The sequence below is a fragment of the Lynx canadensis genome, chromosome E3, assembly GCF_007474595.2.
Source record: "Lynx canadensis isolate LIC74 chromosome E3, mLynCan4.pri.v2, whole genome shotgun sequence".
NCBI classification, from domain to species: domain Eukaryota; kingdom Metazoa; phylum Chordata; class Mammalia; order Carnivora; family Felidae; genus Lynx; species Lynx canadensis.
Window position 1 is genome coordinate 3,180,814 of NC_044318.1, and position 24,300 is coordinate 3,205,113.

Sequence of the window (24,300 nt, forward strand, 5' to 3'; positions counted from 1 at the left end):
GCGTAAACGTGTTTGTGTGAGGACAGGATTCCCGAGTAAGTAGTTCTCCACACGCGTGCGCACACACAGTGAGGGGAGCCCTCACTGCTCTCCTTCCTCAGGCCGGTGATGAAATGTTAGAAAACTGGATTCTTTCAGGACCTTTACTAAGAACCACTGAAATGGGTTAATTTTAGGACGTGTAAATTCTCTCTCAGTGAAGTTTCTAAAAAAGAAAACACAAAAGATATCTGCACGAAGTGTTCAGGTCCTGGAACGAGGCCAGAGTTGATCTCGGTCCGTCCCCATATTCTTTCGGAGTAAGAATCCGAACCCGGTCGGTGTGGTCCTTAGTCGCCCACAGCAAACGAGTGGATCTCGGACTTCCGAGAAGACTGCTGGTAGATGGGTGCCTCCGGCGGGAAGCGGCCGTGTGGCGTTCCTCCTAAAGTGAGGATACCCGAATATCCGCAGGTCCCTGCCGGCCTCCTCCAGGCCCTCTACCGTGCTGCATCCTCCACCCCCAGGGGGCTCTGCGCACACCGCACGCCGTTCCCTTTGACCTTACGACCTGCCGCCCCCACCACTTCCTCCCTCTCCCGCCTCACAGGAGTGGCCTGCCCAGCAAAGCCTTCTCTGGGCACTTTTACTGTGTCACTCCCTGCCTCACACCACACGCCGGTGCTGCTCACCCTGGGAGCAGATTTGCCCCCCAGAGGACGTTTGGCAGTGTCTGGAAATGCTTTTGGTGCTTATGACTCGCCTCTAGTGGGTGGAGACCAGGATGCAGCCGAGCGCGCCGCAGTGCACAGGACAGCCCCACCACGGGGTCACGTGGCCCAGAGTGGCAGTAGTGCTGAGGTCGGGAGCTGTACTGTTCACGGTAAAGGCTCTTTAGGGACAGGAACCATATTTTCCCATCATGTTAGCTTTTGGACTGAGCCCACGCCCCGCCAAGAGAAATAGGTGTTCCGTCAGGGCCAAGTCCTGAGTCAGAGATCCTGGTGACGATGTGTTCAATGCAGTGGACAAAGCCTCTTGTCTTCTGGGCAGAGAGAGACTTAATGGAAGCTCATTGGCCTTTCTCGTCGTTTTTAGCGGACCTTTAGACTGGTTCACAGTCCCCTTCCCGGCAACCACGTTAGATTTGAGAGGAGTTTGGGGTGCCTGGGTGGCTCTGTCACTTAAGCATCTGACTTCGGCTCAGGTCATGATCTCACTGTCCATGAGTTTGAGCCCCGCCTCAGGTGCTGTGCCGACAGCTCAGAGTCTGGAGCCTGCTTCGGATTCTGTGTCTCCCTCACTTTGCCCCTTCCCCACTTGCCCTGTCTCTCTCTCTCTCAAAAATAAAATAAAAACTTAAAAAAAAAAAAAAAAGGTTTTAGAGGAGTTTGCCCTCATTACTCCTGCTCCTTACGTCACCCCTGTCTGTTGCCTCTCACCGGTCAGGACCTCTTGATTCCTCCTTTGTCCCCACCTCATCCATCTCCTTTTCCCAGGCCAATTTTGCTGTCATAAGACCCCCTTAATCATAGTTATGTCTGTATCAGTTTCCCATCGGCACTGTAACAGATAGATGATCACAAACTTAGTGGCTTAAAACAACACAGTCTCTTAGAGTTCCAAGGGTCAGAAGCCCAACGTCAGGTTCACAGAGCCAAAATTAAGGTGTCCGAATGGGTGAATCTGTTTCCCTGCCTTTCTGAGTTTCTAGTGGCCGTTGTATTCTGTGGCTTGTAGCCCCCTCCTCCATCTTCAAAGTGCACGTCTCCATTCTCTGACACCACATCCCCTTGTCCTCTGACTCTTACCCTCCGGCCTCCCTCTTTAAACTGCTGTAATGTTTATATTTGGGCTCACCCAGATAATCCAAGATAATCTCCCCGTCTCAAGATTGTTAATCATATCTGCAAAAATCCCTTTTGCCCTATAAGGTAACATTCACGGCTCCAGGGATTAGGATGTGGGCATCTTCATTGGGGGGGGGGGGCGCAGATTTGGCCCAAGCATACCCATGTGTTGAATCAACTTGGTTAGTCAAAGATCTCTCCTGAAAGCGAATGAACTAGATTTCCAGTTTTCTTATTTATTAAGAGTTGGAACAGGAAGACTTCTTTAAATAAGAGATTTGTTTGTTTGGTACGTTTTGGAGAACTTTGTGTATGTGCTCTCTCTCTTCTGCACACAATCAGTGATTGCTGAATCTTAGGAGTGCCTGGATGGCTCAGTCAGTTAAGCGTCTGACTCTTGGTTTCGGCTCAGGTTGTGATCTTCTGGTTCACGGGTTCAAGCCCCGTGTCGGGCTCTGTGCTGACAACGTGGAGCCTGCTTGGGATTCTCTGTCTCTGCCCCTCGCTCGCGCTCTCCCTGTCTCTCTCAAAAATAAGTAAACATTTAAAAAAATAATTGCTGAATCGTAAAGTCAGATGCGGTCCTTGGATAAATGTGGCACAATTGCCAATCTGAATCTCACTCCTTCCCAGAAGGTTTTCAAACCTGTGATGCTCCCTTGTCTCTCCCAGCCCAGTTTTCCTCCGGCAGGTAAGGCTCAACTCCAGCGAGGAGAGTCTGAAGGGTGGAAGAAGACGCACAGCCACATTTGCAGGTGTGCTCAGTTCTGCAGATGTGGGGTTCTCCCCACCCCCCTGCCCTTGTGTGGATGCACCGGAGGCCTCCGCACGGACCACCCACCTGCTGGCTCGCAGTTAGTGACCCCATTTAAGTGATAATATTTCTCCTCTTGTGTGCATCCCTCACCCATGAGCAACCTGAACGGTTTACTATTTTCTGTGGGTTTGGCTTGTACTTAGCCATGGGTGAGGGTGACTCCTACTTGAGGTATTCTGTTCCCCGGTTGCCCCCAGGGAGTCAGAGAAGGAAGCATTCGTGCACAGGTTGGGGATCTGGACCTCGCAGATTTCCCTGAAAAAGCATTTTCCATCTACAGCAGATGAGGACTTGTAAAACTCTTCCCTTCATACCATTACCGTTCCCGACAGAGTCAACAACTCCCAAATACCATCCAGTACACAGTGTTGACGTTTCCCCCGATGTTTCTAAAAGAAAAATGCTTTTTTTTTTTTTAGAGCTCTTTTGAGATCTACTTCAATATAACATTCGTCCCTTTAAAGTATATAGTTCAATAATTACGGGATCTTCATGGAGGTGTGCAACCATCGCCACAATCTAATTGAGAATATTTTCAGCAGCTAAGAAGGAACCCCATCATGTTGAGCGGTCGCTCTCCATCCCTGTGTCCCCTGTGAACAGTGCCTCCCAGGTCCATTCACGTCCTAGCAGGCATCAGAACTTTATCCTTTTCGTGACCGAGTAATATTCCTCCGTGTGCGTGGACCGCTTTTATTTATCTGTCCATCCAGTGTGGGACGTTTGGGTTGTTTCCACTTTGGGGCTCTTGTGAGTAGTGCCGCTGTGAACGCGCACCCGAGGCTTTCTGTGAGCATGTGTTTTCGTTTCTTGTGCGTATATACCTACGAGCGGAATTGCCAGGTCGAATGCTGACTTGACACTGAAGTGTTTCTGAGGAGCTGCCAGACTTTTTCACACCGCACCTCACGTCCCCACCTGCGGTGGGTGAGGGTCTCGGCTCCTCCACATATTTGCCAACACCTGTCACCGCCTCTCCGAGTGTGGCCGTGTAGTGGACGTGAAGTGCCGTGTCACTTGTGGTTTGGGTTGGCATTTCCCTCATGCTGCGCGTCTTCTCACTTACTGCCCACTTGTGTATCTTCGTTGGAGAGACGGCTATTCACAACCTCTGCTCTTTTCAAATTGGGTTGTCGTTCTCATCGTTGAGTTGTAAGAGTCCTTTATAGGTCCTGGAGTCAAGTCCTTCGCAGGTACATGACTCGCAAGTATCTTCTCCCGTTCTTTTGTAATATACTTTTGCACAATTGCGATGTATCTTTTTTCAAATATTTATTTATTTATTTATTTATTTTAAATTTTTTTTTTTCAACATTTATTTATTTTTGGGACAGAGAGAGACAGAGCATGAACGGGGGAGGGGCTGAGAGAGAGGGAGACACAGAATCAGAAACAGGCTCCAGGCTCTGAGCCATCAGCCCAGAGCCCAACGCGGGGCTCGAACTCACGGACCGCGAGATCGTGACCTGAGCTGAAGTCGGACGCTTAACCGACTGCGCCACCCAGGCGCCCCTCAAATATTTTTTTAAAGTTTGCTTATTTTGAGAGAGAGAGAGAGCAAGCGGCGGAGGGGCAGAGACAGAGAGGGAGACAGTCCCTAGGAGTCTCTGAGCTGTCAGCCCAGAGCCTGATGCGGGGCTCGAACTCACAAACTGTGACATCATGACCTGAGCCGCAATCAAGAGTTGGACACTTAACTAAGCCACCTAGGTGCCCCTGCAGTATATCTTTTCTTTTTTAATTTTTTTTTTAACATTTATTTATTTTTGAGACAGAGACAGACAGAGCACGAACGGGGGAGGGGCAGAGAGAGAGGGAGACACAGAATTGAAAGCAGGCTCCAGGCTCTGAGCCGTCAGCCCAGAGCCTGACGCGGGGCTCAAACTCACGGACCGTGAGATCGTGACCTGAGCTGAAGTCGGACGCTCAACCGACTGAGCCACCCAGGCGCCCCTGCAGTATATCTTTTAACGAAGCTGTCACTAGCCGAAATACTGGTGACCAGTATGGTCCCAATTCCTGAATTACTGGTGAAACAAGTGGAGACAAACCACTCCAAATGTCACTCCTGGCTCTAGAAACTCCTCTGGGGCCAGATAAGGGCAGAGCCCGCTAGGCAAACCCAGAAGAACCTTCCTTGTCTTGGGAGTGATTTGGCCGTAGTTGGACCTGAGGCAGCTTAGTAAACAAGCCAGAGGAGTGGCCTTAGTGCCAGGTTGAGACCGAGGAACAGGCTTGCACCCAGCTCTGTCATTCTCCCACTTGGTGGCCTGGATACATCATTTAAAACATCCACACTGGGGCTCCTGGGTGGCTCAGACCCGTCAGGTGTCCGGCTTCAGCTCAGGTCACGATCTCGTGGTTCATGAGTTTGAGCCCCGTGTCAGGCCCTGTGCTGACAGCTCGGAGCCTGGAGCCTGCTTCGGATTCTGTATCTCCCTTTCTCTCTGCCCCTCCCCTGCTTGCACTCTGTCTCTGTCTCTCTCTTGCTCAAAAATAAACAAACATTAAAATTTTTAAAAAAACAATTTAAGGGGCGCCTGGGTGGCTCAGCCGGTTAAGCATCTGGGTCCAGCCCAGGTCATGATCTCATGCTTTGTGAGTTTGAGCCCCAGGTCAGGCTCTCTGCTGTCAGCACAGAACCTACTTTGGATGCTGTATCTCTCTCTGCCCCTTCCCCGCTCACGCACTCTCTCTCTCTCTCTTAAAAACAAACAAAAAAACAAAACTAAAAAGTATTTAGAACATCCAGACCTGGGCCACCTGGGTGGCTCAGCTGGTTAAGCGTTGACTCTAGATCTCAGGTCAGGTCTTCATCTCAGGGTCATGAGTTCAAGCCCCCACGTTGGGCTCCTCGCTGGGTGTGTAGCCTACTTAGAAATTCAACAAATAAAAATAAAACATCCCACCCTCTTTTCTCCACTGGTAATGGGAAGGCCTGCCCTGATAACCTCACATGATCGGTGAAGTGAACACGTGTCAGTGAAAGCATTTTGTCTGCTGGCCAGCGTCCTATGAAAGGAAGACGAACTAGGTGTCAAGTAAAATGTAGTTTTTTAAATTCTCCTCCCATCAGCCCCTCAGATCCTAGAAAGGGCAGAGAGGCCATAGCAATTCGAGGGAGGAGAGGTCCTATTTCCTGGACTCAGCATTTGTTAAGATTTTTATGTATTTTTAATTTTTTTAAACGTTTATTACTGAGAGAGCGAGAGAGAGACAGAGCATGAGCATGTTGGCGGGGGGTGGGGGGGGTGGCAGAAAGAGAGAGAGACACAGAATCCGAAGCAGGCTCCGGGCTCCGAGCTGTCAGCGCAGAGCCCAACATGGGGCTCGAACTCACAAATCGTGAGATCATGACCTGAGCTGAAGTCGGACGCTTAACCAACCGAGCCACCCAGGTGCCCCTGAATTTAGCATTTTTTAATCCACAGTCCCAGATCACGTCCTGAAAGAAGAGTTTCTCCAAAGGGCTGTTTATGAATAAAAATGGGTGTGTCCCAGAGAGAGGGGCCCCAAAAGCTGAGGCACCCCGTTCTACCGTGGCCCTTCATCCTGCTCTTTGTCTTTTAAATTTATTTCATTATGGTGAAACATACAGAAAATTTACACAGGTTTACCATTTGCGATGGTACAGTCCCATGGCATTTAGCGCGTTCACGCCGTCCTGCAGCCCTTACCGCCACCCCTCCCCAGAACTACTTCGTCTTCCCACACCTGATACTGTGTCCCCATTAAACACCCACTCGCCTTTCCCCCTCCCTCTGCACCCGCCCTCCTGCTTTGTGGCTCTGGGAATTTGTCTGTTCCGGGCACCTAATGTAAGTGAACTCCCACAGTATTTGTCCTTTCGTGACCGGCTTCTTTCACTGAGTGCAGTGTCCTCAGAGTTCATCCATGTCACGGCAGCTGTCAGAATGTCCTTCCTTTTAAAGGCTGAGTGATATTCCACCGTATGGAGAGACCACACTTTGTGTATCCACTCACCCGTCAGGTGACACTGGGGTTGTTTCCACCTTTTGGCTATCGTGAATAATGTGTTCCTTATTTTTTGTAAATACGTCATTCTCAGAAATCCGATGAAAAGTTTGCCACTGGGCCACGGAGCCTCGTGCGGGAGGCAACCCGCAGTAGTGTTCCCGGAGTGCCCGCACGCAGGAATGGGGCCGAGGTCTAGGGAAGGGCTTGCTCTGAAGGCGGAGCCCAGGGTTAGGGGCAGGGAGAGAGACCGGGGTGGCAGAGGGAGGGTGTCCCCAACAGGAGCGGCTTTAAGCACCTTTCGAACATCCGAAACGAATGTTGAAAATTTGGGGCTACTCGTGTCCCACTGGGAGGAGTGATGTCATGTCTGGGGGTGGTGTGTATTGGGGAGGACACCTGTACTGGGACTCAGCTTTGTCTGGGACAGGACATGAGCCGTGTGTTCACCAGTGGGGGGCAGGGGAGGGCTGAGTTGATGGATTCAGAGAGTGACACGGTCTCAGGAAATGGCAGAGCCCAGGAAGGGACGCTGGAGAGAAGCGTGGTTCACGGGGCACGTGGATGTTCAGGCCAAAGACAGTGCTCGCAGGAGGCGTTTTAAAGCACTTGCCTTACCTTTTGGAAAACTTTAAGAAAGGCGTGACGGGAGACCCTTGGGTGTAGCCGTGTTTTGGTCTGTTCAGGATGCTGCAACCAAGTACCAGACCCCGTGGCTTACACACAACAGACATTACCTCTCCCTGTCCTGGAGGCTGGAGGCTGGAGGTGTGGGTGCCCTCACCTGCAGGTCGTGTTCCAGTGATCGCCCTCTTCCTGGTTCGCAGTCGGCCCTCCCCTCAGTGTGTCCTCACATGGTGGAAGGGGCCAGGGAGCTCTCTGGGGATTCTTTTAGGACAGTAATCCTGTTCATGAGGCTCCACCCTCATGAACCTCAGAACCTCCGAACCTCCCAAAGGCCCCACGTCCTAATACCGTTGTATTTGGGGGTTCAGATTTCAACATACAAACTTTGGGAGGGCCTCAGACATTCAGACCACAGCACCAAGTGTGCATAAACTTTGGCTTTGGACACACCTACATCCAGTCGTGGCTCTGGGTCCGCTCTGAAATGTGTTTCTTTGGCTCGGTAAGGTTTAAACGACAGGACCCAAGTTGTATGCCTCCAGTGCTCTTCGGTTCTAAGATGCTGGATTTGGAGCCATGCAGGTCTTTGCCCCTGGAGTCCTGGTTGCTTCCGTGAATACCCTGGAGAGGGATGGGCCGATGAGGGGGACCAGGGATGAGGGATCATGCCGTAGCCTCTCAAGTGCCCCACACGAAGGCTTGGTAACCATCTGTTCATCTGAACTCTTCTAGTGCGGGGAAGGAGCCCACCAGGGATGGTGTTTTCAGGGTGAAGGATAGAGACACCTCGGGAGAGCACGCCCCTGTATGCTCACTTCCGAGGCATATACGGCACCAAGCAGATACTTCCCTGGGAAAGGGGTCCTGTTCTAGAAGAGGGCACAAGAGTGCTGTCCGATCCAGGATGTGAAGGAATCAGAGGTCACAATGACAGCGGAATGAGATACCTGCCGTCAGGAAGAAATCGGAGCTGAGAAGGAAGTTCTCTGACAGAGAAGTTTGCTCCTACGGTAAGGGACCTCGTGAGGCAGGCGGAGGGGACGGGTGTCTAGTTCTGTCCCAGGGGACTACTCACCCTGAGCGGGCTGAGGTGCTGAGTGGGAAGTGCCCCTCCCAAGGCCGATGTGCACCTGCTCCCCTTCTCATCTGGATTTTCCACTCAGGGCCAGACTCTACCCCCACGCCCCAGCGAGAACCCTCCCACGCTGTTCTGTGAAACTGTGGGACCTCTGTTCCCTTTGCAACAGGTGAGTTCTGTGGAAAGAAATAGCGCCTAAACCAGGACACCCATCTTTCTATGGTTTATTTATCTTGTCGGGAACTGCGTTCTTATATTAACATCCAGCTTATTTGATTTTCACTTTGATTTACAGTGTTGAGCAAATTCTAACTCACACAGATTATTGCAAATGCTAAGAGTTTTAACAGTTCATCTTACAAGATACTCTACTATTTTGCACAGAAAAGACAAAAGCAGCTTTGCCATCAGGTCTGCACATAAATAAGCTGGTCACATAAATCATTTTCATGTCTCTGATATGTTATTTTCTGTACTACATTTAAACATATACTACAGCTTTAAAATACATATTTCAACTTTTTTACTACGAAGGTTATTTTTTACATTGCGATACAATTCAAATACTATAAAATTCATCCTTTTAAAATATATACAGCTCGGTGGTTTTTAGGGCATTCACCACGTTGCGACATCCTTTTAAAGTAGATACAGTTCCATTCGTTTTTAGTGTGTTCACAAATACCTTTCTGAGAGACACACAAGTTCCTTTTTCACGAGGAGTTAGCTGATCACACAGCTAGCAATGCTGCTGCAGCACAACTTGACCAGGAGACGGCTCGGGACCATGGAAAAGGCACTGAGCCAAGAGCCTGAAGACCCTGGTTCAATTTCCAGTGTTCAGCTAGCCAGTTACTGAGCTCTAACAGGCCTACACCTCAGTTTCCCTGTGAGAAAATCAGGTGCTTAGACAAAATGCTGTCTAGTTTTCAGTTCTCCTCCTAGCTGTCCTTCTATACCTGGAAAGTGTGGTTCTGGCAAAGTAAAGGTGACCCCCCCCCCCCCAGAACTCAATGTTGCAGATTCTTGTTGGAAGCCTTGGACAGGAACTCTGGGGGGAAGAGGAAGCAGAGGGGTAACATCTGTTCAGGGTACCCCCCGCCCCCACCAAGGAGAGGAGCTTATCAGCCATCACACGAGAGACTCTCTAGGCTTCTTCTGGCCCTTCCCACCCAGCATCCTGGCTTCCTAGGCTCGCTCTGCAAATCCTCCATCAGGATTACCACCTCTTGTCACCCTCTGGGTGCTCATGCTGAACCTAACGTGGGTCTCTTGGACAGGACGGTTACGAGCACTCCAGTAGCTTAAGGATCCACTCCTTGGGAGGCATCTCTGGCCTTAGCCACTGATGGCACAATCCCCAACGGTGACCAAGAGCCTCCCTGGCCCAGCCACCTCCTCGTGGCAGAGTTTCAGGACCAACAGTGACAACAGTGTTTGGGGACCAAGATCATGGGTCTGCAGGTGAGATTCCCACCCCCATGTGGCATCTTTTATCAGGAGGCTTTCTAGTTCTAGGGGACGGGGAGGTCCAGGGCACTCAAGTTTGCAGCCATCTCATGGCTCCAGGGACAGTCTCATACCAGGTGGGACTGGACCTGGAAACGTCACACCTTGTCTCTCTGCAGGGTGTGGTCAGGCATCTGGGTTCTCCAGTTTCTGGCTGTGTTTCTCTGGAGCAGGAAAAGCTTGCTATACAGGGAGTCAGCCGACATATCAGAGGCCTGCCTGAGGTTCTCCATTAGAGACAGCCGCCCACCGCCCTATGCCCTTTCCAGAGGTTTCCAACCACTAAACTCCCACGTCACTGTTGAGCTCTCAGAAGTGTCCTCCCTCAGCTTCCTGGCCTGGTGAAATCCCTCTCGTAGCTTGACACACCTCTCCTCTGAAGCGTTTACCACAGCTGCACTGTCACACTTGTGATTAACCTATCTCCCTAGAAAGTTTAGAAAAACTGTAGATTCGAGAGGAGGCAAGACGTCTTCTCTCCACAAAGCTGCTGGCCACCCAGTCTCCCAACCCAGAAACTTCCAAGTCCTCTCTGCCTGTCTGCTCTCACCCCACGAAATCGTTACTTTTGCCTCCTGAATCTGTCTGGAGGCCACCCCCTCTTCCTCGTTTCCAGGACCCCTGCCTACTCCAGGCCCTGCTCTCTCACACCACTGCACCCCCCTGTCCTAATCTGCACCCACAAAGCAGGTCACGCCGAGCCCCGCCCCGTCCCTCCGTCCTCACCACGGCACCGGGGGCCCTTCACCCGCGGTGGCGCAGAAGACGGAGCGGGGAGCCGGGAGCGGTGTCTTCTCTGCGGGGCCAGGGATTTGCCTGGCGTAAGGGGTGTTTCCCCAGCGCCCCCTAGGACGCCCGAAAGTCTCCTTTCGCCCAGCGACCCCGGTCGACACTTCCCAGCCGGACCCAGCTGCCACTGGCAACCTCGGCATAAGTGGGCGAGAATGGGGGGGGGGGGGCACCCCGACAGGACGTACGTCGTCCGTTCCCGGGGGTGGCCGCCGCGGAGCCCTCTGGGAAATGTAGTTCCAGACGGCTCCGCCTCCAGCCCACGACGGGAGGCATAACGCGCGTGCTTGCGTGGGACCGACCGTTAGCCTCAAACTAAAGGACTGTCTTGGAGGCTCATTCACTCTTGTGACAAATCCTTATTGAATGCCTTCTACACGCCAGGCATCACGAGGTGCTGGAAGTACTGTTGTGAACCCAGACCATCTGCGGTCTTAGAAAGCCCAGTGTATTGGTGGAAACGGACATGAATCAAGTGATTGCACCAACAAATGTAAAACTGCAACTATAACTACTTAGGAAAAAAAAAAAAAAAAAAAAAAAAAAAAAACAACTGAGCAGGAATCACGTGATGGGAAGTCACTGGGGAAGGCTCTACCTAAGAGAGGAAGGTCAGGTTCTCCCAGCTTTCTCCTGCCGTCATTTGATGTCAGTGATTCCTTAGATACCTCAAACATCTCCCTTAACCGTTACACACGTTTAAGTGTACTTTAAGGTAGACTTCATGATTATTCTCTGGCCCTTCGAGGAGATTGAGAATCTTTTTCTGAATTTTGCACCAATCATAGGTAGCTGGGCTTTAACAGCACACCTTCCAACCTTCCATAACGAGCCTGAGAATTCCTTCCTGTCTCCTCCTACTTCATAACACACCCTACAATCCAGCCCTGTTTTCTGCATGCGGAAAATGTACATAACAATGGTGAAATAATCTAGGAAAAGTGCTTAGCATCGGAGGACCAGGCACAGAACGAGTCTTTGGTTAGTGTTGGCCGTTTTCATCACTACTCCAATTGCCTGTCTGTCTACTCTGACTTGCCTGTTACTTTTGACCCCAGCCCCCAGCCTCTCTTCTTCCTACAGTATCCTGGTATCCTTTGGAGTCACCTCTTCTCTCCCACTTTGGACATGGGATACTGGTGGGGCTGACCCCAACCACAGCTCCAGGAGAGTGCATGAGAACCAGGCCTAGCCAGTGTGCTCCATCCTCCCAGCCACAGTGATTGGTCCAGGGATGGGCTCATGAGCCAGTTCAGTCAAGTGAAACTTAACTTCTAAGAGGAATGTGGAACTGCTGGCCAAGTTCCTTTTTGTTCCAGGGTTGTCAGGGTGACAGCAGTTCCCCTTCTGGTAATTTCCTGGGCAGTCCAGCCTGCAAGTGTAGGACCATTCTGCCTGCCAACTTGGGTGCTTACTCCTCCCCAACTCAGGGGCTCTTCCAGGATGGGAACGGTACAGGAAATGAAATGTTATCGGCCGGATCCCTCTGTGCCTGTGATCTGAGCTATTTTAATCACTAAGGCTTTAGTCCCGAAAGGTTCAAGGCAGTAGGACACAGACCCAACTCTTTTGTGTTTCCCTCTCTGTTTGTGCAGAACACAATTCTATTTGAAATTCAAACCACATTTACCTCACTTCCTTCAAATGTGGCTTGTAGCAGTTGTGCATCTTTGCTGAATTATTCTTGCCAGGCAATAGAACATCTTTAACATTTTATCCTGAGAACTAGCTTAGTCAAGCTTTTTGCTAAATTCCTTACAGCTTTTCTCGGCCACTGTTAAACCTCCTGCCTACTTGAACTGACAACACCACTGCCTATTCCCTTTCTTCCAGTCAGTCTTGTAGCTGTTATCAACAGTGTAAAAGTAACAGAGCCACAGAAATGTCCTTTATGCACAATTTTAAGCACTTGCCATGTGTCTGGTCCCTGCCCCCACAGACATTAAAACATCCGTTTTATAATTACTATTTAATTTGGTAATGGAAGGTAGGGATGGGGGGGTGGTTACTGCTAAAAGAAAAAGCGTGTTAACAATTCTTAAGAAGTAAAGAGCTTGGTGTATTTGAACTGAAAGTGCAGTTGGAGAGAGAAAGAGAGAGAATAAAGAAAGTGGCTGGAGTTGGCAGGGCAGTAATGGTTAGGAAGGTTGCATTGACTATTTTGGATGTTACCCTAAGGACGATGAGAAGCCATTGGATCTAGATAGATGTCAAGTTGGATGGTGACATGATCGGAGGTGTTGGCTGTGCTGGCAGAGACCCAGTGATGTGAGAGGTCAGAGGGCTATTTCCGTCGACCTCAGCCAGTAGTTAAAGGTGGAGCCAGTGGAAACACAGAGAATCAGTCAGGTCTGAGAGACAGTTCTGAGGTAGAATCCCCAGAACTTGATGGAATGCGCGAGTGGAGAAAGGGAGCGTGTTGGTAGTGTGAGCAATTGTGTGTGTGTGGCGCCACATACTGGAGGCAAACAGATCAAGGACTAAAAAGCCTGAGTTCAGGGTAAGGCATGTGCTTTGATGTGTCGGAGACATCCAAAGGAAGATGTCTCACAGACACTTGAATATAGGGATCTGGAGCGCAGGGAGAGAAGAAATCTGGGCTACACATAAAGCGACGTCTTCGCAGTCATAGGAGTGGCGAAGCTCGCTTGGCGGCGGGGGGACCCTGTAGTCAGGTGAGCCCGGGATACTCTACGTAACAGAAGCACATTAGAATTCGGCTGCGGGGCACACAGAAGGCAGACGGAGACTGGCGCCGGGTCTAGAGAGAAGCACAAAGCGTCCCTTTCTACAAGCCAAAGGCCCGCGAGCAAGGCGTGCCCGCGGTTTCGCACTGTCAAAGCAGGGCTCGGGCCGGGGAGGTAGCACGGGCTCCTCCTGCCCTCGGGGCGGTCGGTGCCTAGAGTCGCGGGGCAGAGAATCGTTCGGTCCCAGGCAGTCACACCCGTGGCGCGGAGGGCAAGACCTGAGGGACCCGTAGCAAACTCTCCCGGGCCGCGGCCCAATTTCTGCGAAGACCACCCCGCGGTTGACTGACGGGGGTGGGTCAGGGGCCCCGCCAGGACAGCCTCCGGATAACCGCCACAATTCGCGCCACGGCCGCCCCGGGAGCGCGCAGCCGCGCCACCCGAAGAGGGCACCGGAAGTGAGCGCGCGACTTCCTGTTCCCAGCCCGGCGGGCCGCTCTAGCGCGTCTCATCTCGCTGGCATTCCCGCCGGCCTGCGCTCCTTGAACGCGCAGAGGCCCTGGGAGCCGAACCGCGCGAGGGCGGCTCGTACCCCCGGCGCTGGGCGGGCAGCACGAGGGCACTCCCCTGGTTGCGCGGTCGGAGGTGCCGGACTCCGGACCGCCGCGGCGGGAGGGGGCATCGAAGTCCAGGGCGGTCCCACGGTTCGCGCTGGAATTTTTCTTTGCGATTTTTACCTCCATTATTACGTGGCTCGAAGTCACTCGTTTACACTCCAAACCACAATCCCGCCAGTTTTCAAAATTCGCTGCCATGTAAAACCACTGCAGTGTAAAAGAAAAAGTTCACTTCATTGCATCATCAAGAATAGCATTTATTAGATGCCAAATCGCGTGTCAGATAGACAATCACAGCCTAGTGACAGCGTGCATTCTGGAGCTAAGAGTGATGAGAATATACCAAAATCTGTAAAATCAAAACATTAGACAGTACAAGTGCACACAACAAACATACTTCTGAGGTATTCAGAGGAACTAGAGATTGCAGCATTTTCTCAGGGTTATACAAATGTACGTATATGTTATACTACCTCCACCCCCCACCCCCGCCCCCGAGAGTGTTAATGCAAGGAGGGATGTTGAAAACTAAAAGACAAAAAACCTGTAGTCAGATGGGCGGTGAAAAGATGGGTAGTGATCATCCTGATATTAGTTCTCTCAGTCTACAAAACAAAACAGATGAGTAGGCATACTTCAAATAAGACCATTTAGTTACTTTTGCTTTTTAAACAGATGGCCAAAGCAAAAAACACTTTACTACTGAAATCCTATAAAGACAACAAGTTTAATGAACAATTCAAAATAGACTATTTAGATAAACTATAATCTACTTTGTACACATGTGCAGTACTGGCAGATTAAGCAAAATCTGGGGTATTAGACCGTATAACACGCTGCAGTCATCAGAACAATGCCACGTAATTACATGGAATTTCAGAAGTCAAAGACTCAAAACACCATTTACTGTGAAATGTAACTTTTTAGTTGTAACTCCCTTTATACTGGGTTAGTCATTTTCTGTGTTAAATGGGGAGATGTGAATAGCCTATTAACTACTGTAAGGAAGCTCTAAACAGAACTATTTTGAGTCCAACTCCTTTGGGATTAACAACTAAATTCCACCATTTCTTTAGTTATAAAATATAAACTGGACATCTGAATTCTACTGGAATAATGCTGTCTGTAGCAATGATGGCTGTTAATGCGCCATGATATTCAGGCAATCACATTAAAGACATGTTTGATACACATTTTTTTTTACCCATCAACAGAAATCAAATTTGTGCAAAAGTCAATTTCTTCGTACACAGTTCTCACCCTGCATAGTATGTCAACATCCACGCTGCAAAAGGTAGTGAACCAACCACTCCTAACGATAAACTCCTGCATATATCATTTTATCCAGTATTTGTCAATACTAACATAGTTGGCTAATATCTCTGACTTCATGACAAACTGCAAAATCTATCTCCATCAGTTGACACTGTAAACAGAAGGGTAAAAAAGCCAGCATCATAAAAACAGCATGGATTTCATTGGTGAACTCAACCTTTCTTCCAACTCTTTGGGCTCAGAGCAGCTTCCAGGAAGTGTGTTTACGTGCAAATGCACAATAAGGCAACAATTGAAAATATGCCTCTTTCACAGTAACTGACACTCAAACTGGTTTTTCATTTTTTTTTTTCCTGCATACTGGTCGTTAGCAATGGTTACTACACCACAAAGTCATTTTAATTACACTTCTGTGTATATTAATGTCTTTATAAAAATGCTATTTTTCTTATCAATTATGGAGGCTTGACATAATCTTACAAAATCTAGAGAATAAACAAAAATGTAAAACCTGAATTTAATTGTGAAGGAAGCCTCATCTGGAAAGGTGACTTCCCACAGACAGGTGCAGAACAGCACTTACAGCATAAAGGCTCACCCTCCCCCTTACTGTCTTAGGAGCAAAGGGAAGGATGACAGCTTCCATGTCCTATGTCAGCCCCATTCTGCACAAGTGCCTTCTAAGATAGCCTTCCCTACTTCTTTCTGCAGCAACTCTGCAAGCAGGGGCTTCTTCCCAGTTTCATTCCCCACCCTGCAACCCTGTTCATTCGGCTGAAACAGGAGAGCCCCTAATACATGATAATGCTCCCACCAAAGGCGGAAGCAGGGGAGCTGGCAGATATTACTTTCTGGTGTTTAGCAAAGTACATCCCAAAGTTGGCTGATAAGAAATCCAACTAGAGACCATCTTTCTACACAATTCTAAGCTCCCCAGAGACTTGCTGAAGAAAACCCTGCAGATAACTTCACTTTTTAATTTAAGATCCGAAAGCCCCAGCAGACTGGTGTCTCGTATTGAGTGGAGACATCCAAAACAGAGAGTCAAACGTGACCCTGACATTCAGGTCACAGGGTCTCAACTGTGGAGCTGCAAACAAGAAACAAGACCAACAAAAAGGGAGTTAGGAGTGAGCTGGGTTGGGGTCTCCATTTCCCTTACTCCCCAGGAATAGTTTCTTGCCTCTGCACAGTGTTAAGAGCTTAGAGCAGCAGCCTCCATCATTTTGTATATTCAGTTCTCAACCTGCTGTCCTGTAGAAAAACCACATCTTCCAAGTACTACTTGCCTAAAGAGGCGTACTATTGCTCACGTGGTTTCCCAGTGACAACCCCATTTTAGTCAATGCCATACTTCTATACTGTTTAAGTAGAGTAAGACCATTCTCACATCCTGATCAAAAGTCCATTTAAAAACAGCTTTGCTGATACGTACACAGTTTTTCTTTAAAGAGAAATTGTGTATGAATGTATCTTTACAAGATTCCCTGATTCTTTAACATGAATGACCAACCCATTTAAGAATATCTTGCTCCAATATTTATATGTAACGGCAGTATCTAAAGACTTACGTGGTGTCAGGTAGTTTGGTGAAACTCTTAAGCGTTTTCTGCATGCATTTTTCTTTGGAGATGAAGAGGGCATTTTGTTTTTTTAAACCAAAACCCAACTGAAACCATAAGGACTGTACTCTGTAGAGTCTGCAGTCTCTGATCTGGTCACAGGGATGGGAATTTGAACTGGAAGTCTTGGGGAATCTTTCTTTTGCTTTATAACCATACATGTAAGTCAGGCTTGGGATAAAGCACAGGGCAGTGGAGGGGTTCTAGGATGCATGTGCACGGGGTAGCCTCCATGATGACCGCTCTCATCCACCCAGCTCGGCCTCCCTGGTGGCTTGCGGCCCCAACACAAAGCCAACACACAACAATATTGAAGAATGCACAACCTTTACCGTCAGAGGGACCCAAGGTTAAATGCCGGCTTCAGTACATTGCTATTTTTGTCTTGGGCAACGTACTGACTTTGACTTTACCCTCTGTGGGCTTCACTTTCCTCATTTATGAAACAAGGATAGCCCTTTCTCTGTCAGCTTTATCCTGCAGATTAAATTAGATAATATACCAGGTTCACTAAACACCAGTTACTATTACTCATAGAAAGGCAGGTAATGTGCTTTGGTAGAGACTAGAGGTAAATCCTTTCAGAGGGAAGCAAGTAACTTTCACTCAAGTCCAGGCACCAGAAAGGGCTACAGTCAGACAGTCAAAATTCCTTGCAAATGAGTCAGAAAGGCCAGTGGCATCAGATCTCAGAATGGGAACTCCAAAGATACTAATCGGCATCATAACACCAACCTGTCCACCTATTTGGGAACTTTCCACACCAGAAATACAAGCTTCCAAACCACTTCAGAAACTAGCACGTGAAATATCAGCTCTCAGAACAAATGTTACATTCAGATAGTTATAGTGAAAAAAAGCTTAACACAGAGGTGCATTACTTTCCTAGATACGAGATCTGCAGAACTGGCAAAAAATAAAACAAAATTCTTCTCCTTCCAGAAGTTAACTTACAAACCATGTAACAAAATTAAAACAACTCCAGCAAAACTTTCAGTTTAATGAAAACTGAATTAAAAAAAGTTCTGTATCATTATCTGGCTCATCCAAATGGTATCTGAACAGTGAGTGAGTTACTGAATCCTGGCTTCATTCACTGGCTGTGACAATGATTATGCTTCCTCGGTTATAAAGTAGAAATCACAGTGCCCAAAGCAAGGTTGGGGTGCAGGGCATGGAATGTGTGTCACGCGTCTGGCATATAAAGGACAACTCCTCCCTGGTTTTCAGTACAGATACGGAAAAGCAGAGTAGGAATGCAAACTGGCTATATTTACATGGTGGTTTTCTTATGGGTTTGCTGATGAATAACGAGATGTCTATTCAACCTGAAACTTTTTCCCACACATGGTACGTTTAAAAGGCTCCTCTCCTGTGTGGCTCTTCTGGTGGCATGCGAGCTCTGAGTCCAAAATAAAGCTCTTTGTACATGTTTTACATTTATGGGGCTTTTCCCCTCTGTGAACGCTCTGATGGGAAATAAGCTCAGAGACACGGAGGAAGGTCACTGCGCACTCGGGACATTTTAAGGGTTTGAATTTTGAGAACAAAAGCAAATTTTCTCTGCAGTCACCGCAGTGTTCGGCGTCGTCCTCACAGTCGTCCTCGTGGCCCTGCTCGGGGAGGACAGAGTGTGAGGGCTGTCCAAAGCACTGCACACACTGAGTGCACGGGTACTGGGTGGCTGACGTGTGCATTTCCTCACGCAAAGCAAGATTTGTCTTCTGACCGAAACCTTTACAACAGTCAGTACATTCATAGGCTTTTTTGGCAGCGTGGGTTTTCTGATGCTGTGCCAACCCTAGGGGCCACAAAGAACCTCTCCCACAGATGCCACATGTGTGGGGCGTCTCCTTTACGTGGCTATTCATGTGCCGAGACAGATGTGAGTGCTGGCGGAAGCTGCTGCCGCACTCACCACACTTATAAGGCTTCTCGCCAGCGTGGCTTCTCCTGTGTGTCCTCAGGTTAGCTCTGTGATTGAAAATCTTCCCACAGTCACCACGTTTATACTTCTTCTCTCCTGAATGAGTTCTCTGATGCAAAACAAGGTATGAATTATCACTGAAGCTTTGGTCACATTCAGGACACTTATACAAACTTTTGGCTTCTTCCCCAGAAAATTCAAGAATTTCAGAAAGTGCTGTAGTTTCTAGACATTGAGGTGGGTCTATTAATGGGGTATGGTTTTCGATGGTAACTAATAGGCTTATGAACCTTTTCTTGCAAGCAGGAGTTCCACCTGATACTTTTCTTTCAGGGTCTCCACCTCCAGTCTCAGAAGATTTTTCTGGGTAATAGACAAGGGGCACAGCAATGGAGGAGTTTTCTGGGGCCAGTTCCTCAACTCCCATAGAGTCTAGATTTAACTGCTGAGTAATCCCAGTCTTGCCTTTCCCTCCTGCAGATAAAAACAAAAGAAAGCAAAACATAGACAGCACCCTCAGGTGGTACTGGGAAAGAAGCTAGTTACACAGAGGACTGAGAAACTGTAGACAGCTTATCCTAGAACCCAGACACTGATACACTGTACAAAATCAGGCCAGCAGGCTCTACTGGCTTCCCCAAGGATCTGGTGGTAGGTGAGCCTGTGAGGGGTGGAAGGAGAAAAGAGCTATAACTAAGTCAGGGTCCAGTGGGATAGGAACTAAGGGCACTCTTGGTACACACTGCCTACAGGGGGTTTCCAGTTAGTCTCCTATGTCTCCAGAACTTTTCATCATTTATGCGATCTCAAGTGACAGCTGAGCAACCACAACTGGAAGAGAGACTGGGGTTCATTTTGAAGAGAGAAAAAGATGAGAGCAAGTAAGGATTTTTTCTACCTAGCAGAGAAACACTGTGCTTATTACAAATAGTTTTATTGTCACTAGGAGAGTTCTTCAAAATTTCTTACCTCCCCGAGGAAAGATCAATGCAGAGCTGCCATGCATGCAGCAGACAAATAAGAACCAGTCCGCTCCTAGGACTGGCTAACAAACCTTGGGCCTGCCAAAAAGCATTCCTTTTTAAATCTGTCCAAATATTCTTAATTTATAAAGCCAACATGTCAATACAAAAAGAGTCTGTCCTTCTGGAGAAACAGCCCTATGATTGTCCCAGTGCCCTGCCCAGAAAGGGTTTCTGGGTTGCAGTGCAGTGTAGGAATTCAAATGATACCCAATGGTTTTACTGACTCGAGGAGACCAAATTCAGGGATGCCAGATGGCTAGGATTTGACAGCAAAATACGGGGACGAGACAGTTGCCCAGGCAGAGCTTCTGGGCATCTAGATAGGGTCCCTTAAGACTTTGGCTGAGTATTAGTCTTTAAGTGCATGTGAGAAAACTACCCCAGACTGGAAAAAGAATCATCAAAAAGGGATAGAACAAGCTTCAGAGTTCACACAATAGTTCAATAGTTCATGTTCCCCACCAGCCAGAGTGGAACACACAAGGCATTGGGCAGTATCCTCAGAAAGACTGCCTGAGCAGCAGGTCAGATCAGCCCTAGACTAAAGGCTGCTCTGAATACACCCCAACAAAGCAAAAGCAAGCCCTGAAAGGATCACACTGATCTCAAATAACAACATGAAACTGACAATGTCCAGCATCCAAACAAAAATTATTAGACAGGTTAAAGAAGCAGAAAACTATGACCCATAAGTAGGAGCCACAATCAATTAACAGAAACAGATCTAGAAATGACACAGATGGTAAAAATAGAAAGAATGTTAGAATACCTGTAACTCTGATACGATATAGTTCTAAAAGTCAATCCTAGTCAGAGACAAACACCACTCCGCATGGGAACATTTCTGCATACAGTTCCCTTAGGTGAAAAAGGCATAGCACCCCTTAAGAGTAAATAATTTTGAATCTTTAACAAATCATAGTAACCTACACTCATGAGGTTTTGCAAGTAAAACTGTAAAACTGACTATAACAAATATTTGGGAAAGATTAGTAGGTACTGCCAGGTTTCATGCAAAAACCATAGTCACTGTACTAGATTGGATTTCTGTCTTAAGCGATCAACTCATCCTTTGAAAACCGCAAAGTTCTGTCATGCAAGTTCTTATCATATCCACATAGATCACCCAGATTAGGTCCCACTGCCCCATACCAACATGTCAACGAGACATGAAATCCTGCTCCTAGAACTGACCAAAGTTCCAAAATGCAGGAAAAATAACTGCCTTACCCATCAAGGCCATCTCCTCGAAACAATCCTGTGTAATGCTCTGCTGAGGGACCTCTGGACAGAGTGCAGGACACACACACTCCTCTTGAGAAAAAAACACAGCCAGATCCTCAAACGCATCGGTCCCTGAAACAACATTAGAGCCATCTCAGGACAAAAGGCCCAAGGCCACCCCCTCACTCAGTGTAGGTGGGGAAGAGCTAGAAACATCAGACAAGGAAGAAAGAGGCTTGGTGTCAAAGGTTCCTGAGTGCTGAGGATGATGTATAAAGGGTTCTAAGGGGGGGGGGGGAGGAGGGGAAGCGTGGTGTAAATCGCAAAGGAGTGAAAATAGACATAATTTTTGACGGCAGTGGTATAAGGGCCAAGACGGTGAACTGTGAGAAGTTCTAGAAGAGACTTCTACTCCTTGCTAGTCTCTCTCCTTCTTCCACATGACACTCACTGCTAAGCTCTCTTTAGAATCACATCCAGGCCTTGTCCTCCTTCGTTCAGTTTACCAGTGTTATAAACCAATAGAGCCTCGATGTGATTAAGAATCACCTGGGGTTTGTTGTGTTTGTTTTTGTATTTATTCAAAAGGTGTGGGGTGACCCTAGAAATCTTCAGTTGGAGCAACATTCCAGAAAGACACTTTGAAATACTCATAGCCTTCACCAATGGGCCCTGCTCCCAGTTGGTGGTTCAGAAAGATTTTGAGGAGCCATTTCTCCCAAGCGCCTGGTCTAGGAACAAAGACAGCTTGGTCAAAGGGCTTTTGGGGGATGAGGAGCCCTCCCACAGAAAGAGGCGTTCCTAACCCTCTTCCAAAGAAGGACAGGTAGAGGCTGGAAAATATCGAGAGGAACGGGGACCCCGAGAAGGGACCTAGTCTTACCTGGGCCCCGGTTGTCGGGAGCGTGGACTCCATCTCGGGGTGGGGGTGGGGGAGGGGAATGCTTTCCTCAAGTCGACACACTGACTTCGGGACAGATCTGGGAGGAGAGAGAATAATCCCCCGAGGGGCCAATTGGCTGCACTCCCAGGGCTCCCTCGCTTTTCCAACCCCTTTAAAACCTGAGCCGACCGCTCTTCGTGGCTCAGCCTCGGAGGGGCCGATCCCGGGCCGGCCAGGTGCCACCTACCGCTGAGAGACTAACGATCCTAGACAATCTCCCGTACCCGGAGAGAAGAGCAGGAGAGGCCGACGCCCCACTGCCTCTCCAGACCTAGAGCCCGAGGCACTGCTAGATTCCCACGCTCCTTTACGTGGGAGCTGCCGGGAAAGCCTCCGGAAACGGCACGCCCCCTTGCGTTTTCGAAACTCTGCCCTGTGATTGGCCATCGCTGCCTCCGAAGGGGCAGTCCTTCTCGTGTGTTGACCAATCGAGCCCGCTAAGGGACAGCTCTCTCACGGAGCGTGCTGGGAAATGTGGTTTTTCATCCATCTCTCGAAGCAAGTATTTCCGGATCCGCTTCCTGGGTCTCCGGGGTGAGCTCCTGCCCGCTTACCTGCAGGCAGGTAAGTGACTAGGTAGGGTGTGAAGAGATAGGGTGATCCCAGAGCGACGTAACGTTTCAGGGAATAAAGAAAGCAAGACCGGGAGACTCCAGAACCCGAAAGACTGTCGGCCCTGAAATGTGGGTTCGAGCGGCAGTGTCCCCTGTGGATCCGAAACGTCGGTGCGGACCGGGTGAAGTGAGGGAGTGGCCAGGAGTGCACGTCCTAGTCTCGGCCTGTGCAATAAAGTCCGCTGTATCTGGGACGGACTGTGGGGCGGTGGAATGAAAAGGGGTGTCTTCTGCGTGGCCAAAGTTCAGATCAGCTTCGGCCGGTTACTAGTCTCGCATGCGATGTTTTCTCGTGACCTGTGGCTGCAGCCCAGCTGAGCCAGATCGAGCTCAGCCCCAGCGAAGCTCAAGCGGGAATAGAGCAGTGGGCTTGCTTCGTGCGTGAGACACGTACACCTCCTAATACCTCACATGCGTCCGGCCCCATCGCCACATAGTTTTACACTTGACGGACTGGGTGCCGTGGTGTAGGGATTTGGAATTTAAAATTGACCTCCTTCCCACGCTTTGCCACTAATTGCTTGGGTTACCTTGGTTAATATACAACTTTGCTTTTCTCGGCTTCAAAGAGCTCCGGATGCTTCTCCTCAGAGAGTGGTTTCAAGTAAGTTGTCGCTTTACAAAGGTGTCGATATACAAAGGTGAAAAAACAATTGAGATAGTAAGTAATAGAAAATTCTGGATAAGTCTCAGTATGCTTTCTTATTCTGGTGCCAAGCATGTGCGTGTAGCTGAAGGGTTCCTCAAGAAATGGTTGCATGGTTACAGAAACAGTGTCATTGGAATTGACAAAATAAGCAGTGGGAATGGGAGGAATATCAGCTAGTATGGTTTCAGTTGCAAGTAACAGAAAACCCAAGAAAACTATGTTCAAAAGTAGGGCAGGTAAAGGTTGGTTTGTCGGTGACACCAAGGTCCCAATGCCTCCATGTTTCTCCTCTGCCATTCTTAGCATGTTGGCGGAGGTGACAATGGAATCCACATAATACATGCAGATGTGCAGTGTACCAGGTACCTACCCATCCTAAACCAGTCATTCTCAAGAGCAAAAAGACTATAGCTACCGTAATTGATTTTGATCAACCGTGGTCCACCGCCTAGTACTGGTGGAAGGACCCACCTTCCCCTGGCCTTTGACCCTCACAAAATCATGGCTCCGTTGGAAAAGAAAGAGAAAGCAGTAGAACAGATGTCGAATAGATAACTAAGAGCGTCCGCCACAAATGACATCTGTGGACAGCAGAGAGCTAGGCCTTCTGGGAATGGGTTACAAAAGAGGTATCTGGGGGTCCCGGGAGGAAGGAGAAAGGTTGCGAAAGCAGAGGTGGAAGAATGAGAAGGACAAACTCGGCTACTCGCCAGACGGAGTCAAGGCAGAGATGTGCAAGAACAGCTGACAGCCTGGTACGCGGAGGTCTAGACTCAAAGCACATTCATCATAGAATCATGGTAGTGCTCGAGCAGTCATCTTTCCCCCTCTTCCTTTGGGCCTTTATTTAACGCTATTCTTATATCAGGGATATCTCATTCGGGGCTCACATTCTCTTGATTTTGATTTCTGGCCCTTTCACCAAGAATAAGAGGCTCTCCTGGCCCTTTCCTTTGAACTTGGGTCTCATTACAAAGATATAAGCACAGTTTCCAATGACCAGAAGTGAAATTGTGGTATTAACTCAATGAATAACCAGAGAGAGAGGGCTACCTCTGAAATGGGAGAGGAAACAAAATCTTCCCTAGACCTT

At 48.7% G+C, this 24,300-nt stretch overlaps 1 protein-coding gene across 1 annotated transcript; it reads right to left on the bottom strand.

Moving 5' to 3' along the window:
• Nucleotides 1-8,536: 8,536 nt before the first annotated feature.
• Nucleotides 8,537-21,130, bottom strand: ZNF597 (zinc finger protein 597). The gene is given in 3 exon segments (XM_030299911.2): nt 8,537-18,167; nt 18,169-19,226; nt 21,008-21,130. Coding segments are annotated over 3 exon segments (1,140 nt in total). The 5' UTR covers nt 21,021-21,130; the 3' UTR covers nt 8,537-18,098.
• Between the last annotated feature and the right edge of the window lie 3,170 nt (nt 21,131-24,300).